The 2,834-nt window shown below is 51.7% G+C and overlaps 1 protein-coding gene across 1 annotated transcript; it reads left to right on the top strand.

Annotated features, from left to right (window-relative positions):
* The first annotated feature begins 1,202 nt into the window (after positions 1–1,202).
* On the top strand, positions 1,203–2,390 carry LOC102826038 (RNA-binding motif protein, X chromosome-like). The gene has a single exon (XM_006870163.1). It carries the CDS (start codon positions 1,203–1,205, stop codon positions 2,388–2,390), a length of 1,188 nt encoding a protein of 395 aa, XP_006870225.1.
* Positions 2,391–2,834: the final 444 nt, after the last annotated feature.

Here is a 2,834-nt window from a genome sequence, read left to right as displayed (position 1 = left end):
AAGGAAACAAGGGTAAATTGCTATAATTTGATGAACTTGACATACTCATGGAACTCAACATACCAGCAGAGAAGGAAGGAGTCTTCACATTAAGTATCACTATTATCCCGTCTGTATACAGGGTAGATAGAGACAGGCAACTTAGACATTGGCTACCTAAAATGAGGGGGGTGATAAAGGCACTAAGAGACTGATTTACAAGGTTTCAAGATGGAGTGTAGTTTAAGAGTGTGTGGGGGAAGGCAGAGTCCCCACTGAATAGTTTTCATTTTATCTAGATGGGTCTGGTAAACAGAGATGGGGATACGTTTCTTACGATTCAATAGTAATACTATATATGCCTGAGTGTTTTTTTAAAAGCTAAAATGAATAGAGAAAACTATTGTTAACGGATAGTAAACGGAGGGGATTATAATCATTGTAATGAAAAAAAGTTTATGAGTTATTGAATGTAAAACTGATGATCTGCCCTATAAACAATTCACAATAAAAACTTTTAAAAAATGTAATCTGAATAAAACAAACATAACAGCCTTTTGGAGGTTAAAACGTGAAGAGAATGGTACAAAAGGAAGGATTTACCTTCCAAAAAATGATTCTATCTTCTTCCTCTTCCACTAACCACTCCTTTTATCGTCTTCCCTTCCCTCTTTAGAATCAAACCTTAGCTTTAATACACTTTACATACAAGCTGAGCTGTTTTCTTACTTTCAAATTGATGGTAACTAATTTCATTATTTTTTTTTTCTGTCTGAAAATAGTTTCAATAACTCGGATTGAACGTCATCATAATTCTTCCCACTAAGATTAATGAAAATATTTCGTTTCACATAACGTCTTTTTACCGAACTTTAGAGGTAAGTGAAGCGCAGTTTTGTAGCTAAGGTTAAAAGACACGACTGAGAACTACTGTAACTGCCCATATTCCAGAACAGCGGTAAGGGCCCTGCTCCCTTACCTCCACCCCCACCCCCACTCGGCTCTCCTGAGGTAACCAGCCAATCAGGACTAGTAGAGCATGTCAGACTGCGCTGTAGGGACCCAGGAGACACAGATCGAGCGTTCCGAACGCCTGCGCAGAGGGACGCAGCAACGACACGCTCCACGCACGACCGGTAGGAGTCGCCCTCGCGAGTTGGTTCGACAGCACGACCGACGCCACTCTTCAGCTCTCACCGCGACTAACCACCTCACACGCCAACATGGTTGAAGCAGATCGCCCCGGGAAACTTTTCATTGGCGGGCTCAACCCTGAAACCGATGAAAAAGCCCTCGAGGCTGCGTTTGGCAAGTATGGCCGAATCATCGAGGTGCTCTTGATGAAAGACCGAGAAACCACCAAGTCAAGAGGCTTCGCGTTCATCACCTTCGAAAGTCCAGCAGACGCCAAGGCCGCCGCCAGAGACATGAACGGCAAGTCCCTGGATGGTAAGACCATCAAAGTGGCCCAGGCCACCAAGCCGGCGTTTGAGAGCAGCCGCCGGGGCCCGCTGCTGCCTCGCAGCCGCGGTCGCCCCAGGGGCCTGCGTGGGCTCCGGGGGGGTGGTGGCCTACGCCGACTCCCTTCCCGGGGCGGACCGGCAGATGATGGCTCCTACGCCGACGATTTCGACCTGCGGTCCTCCAGGGCCCCGATGCCCCTGAAGCGCGGGCCGCCGCCGCCGCCGCGCCGAGCTGGGCCGCCCCCTAAAAGGGCCGCGCCGTCGGGCCTAGCTCGCAGCAGTGGCGGCGGAATGCGCGGGAGGGCTCCGGCCGCGCGTGGAAGAGAAGGTTATGCAGGCCCGCAGCGCCGGGAGCCGCCGCTCCCACGACGGGACGCGTACCTGGGTCCCCGGGAGGAGGGCTACTCGCCCCGAGATAGCTACTCCAGCCGCGAGTACCCGAGCGCCCGCGACCCCAGGGATTTCGTGCCCTCGCCGAGGGAATACACCTACCGCGATTACGGCCACTCCAGTGCCCGCGACGACTGTCCATCGAGAGGCTACAGCGACCGAGACGGCTACGGGGGCCGCGACCGTGGCTACTCGGATCACCCGAGCGGAGGCTCCTACCGCGACATCTTCGACAGCTACGGGGACCCGCGCAGCAGCGCCCCGGTGCGCGGCCCGCCGCCATCTTACGGCGGGAGCGGGGGCGGCCGCTACGAGGAGTACCGGGGCTGCTCCCCCGACGCCTATGGCAGTGGCCGCGACAGTTACGCCGGCGGCCGGAACGACCGCTATTCCAGGGGCCGCGAACGGGTAGGCCGAGCAGATCGTGGGCTGCCCCAGTCCGTGGAAAGGGGGTGCCCTCCACGCGATTCCTACAGCAGGTCGGGCCGCCGGGTGCCCAGGGGCGGAGGCCGCCTTGGAAGCCGTCCTGAGAGAGGGGGAGGCCGAAGCAGATACTGAACACTAAACTTGGGACCAAATCCCGTTTTCAAAGAAGCTAGTGAAAATATGAGCCTGTTGTATCAGAACTAACTACCCAAGGACTAGTACGAAGAAAAGTTGCTTTTATCATTTGTGAATTGCCTGTTAAGTTCCTCTCGATTTTTGTGCCTTTGAGAGGAAAAAGTTAAAATTCATTTCATTTCGTTTTGGAATTGTTAACGTTTCATTGAACAAGCTCATGTTAAAAGTTTAAGACTTGAACCTGCGTGTTAGTATTATTGTAATTCAAAATAGAAATTATTCTAAAGGTTTCTTCTTGTCTTAAATTTTCTTCTGATAAATGAGACAAGTGCTTCTAACATTTTTCGCAAACATCTACCCACCTAAAATGGAAAAATGGATCCGTCTGCTCATTCACATCCGTTAGATTTTTGGCGGGGAGAGCAAAGGGAATTGGTGTAT

This window comes from Chrysochloris asiatica, unplaced genomic scaffold (assembly GCF_000296735.1).
Source record: "Chrysochloris asiatica unplaced genomic scaffold, ChrAsi1.0 scaffold00140, whole genome shotgun sequence".
NCBI classification, from domain to species: domain Eukaryota; kingdom Metazoa; phylum Chordata; class Mammalia; order Afrosoricida; family Chrysochloridae; genus Chrysochloris; species Chrysochloris asiatica.
Note: the sequence above shows the minus strand (reverse complement) of the source record. Positions and strands in the feature narration are given on the sequence as shown.

Coding starts and splice junctions, on each gene's coding strand:
- LOC102826038 (XM_006870163.1), top strand. CDS start 1,203: ATGGTTGAAGCAGATCGCCCCGGGAAACTTTTCATTGGCGGGCTCAAC.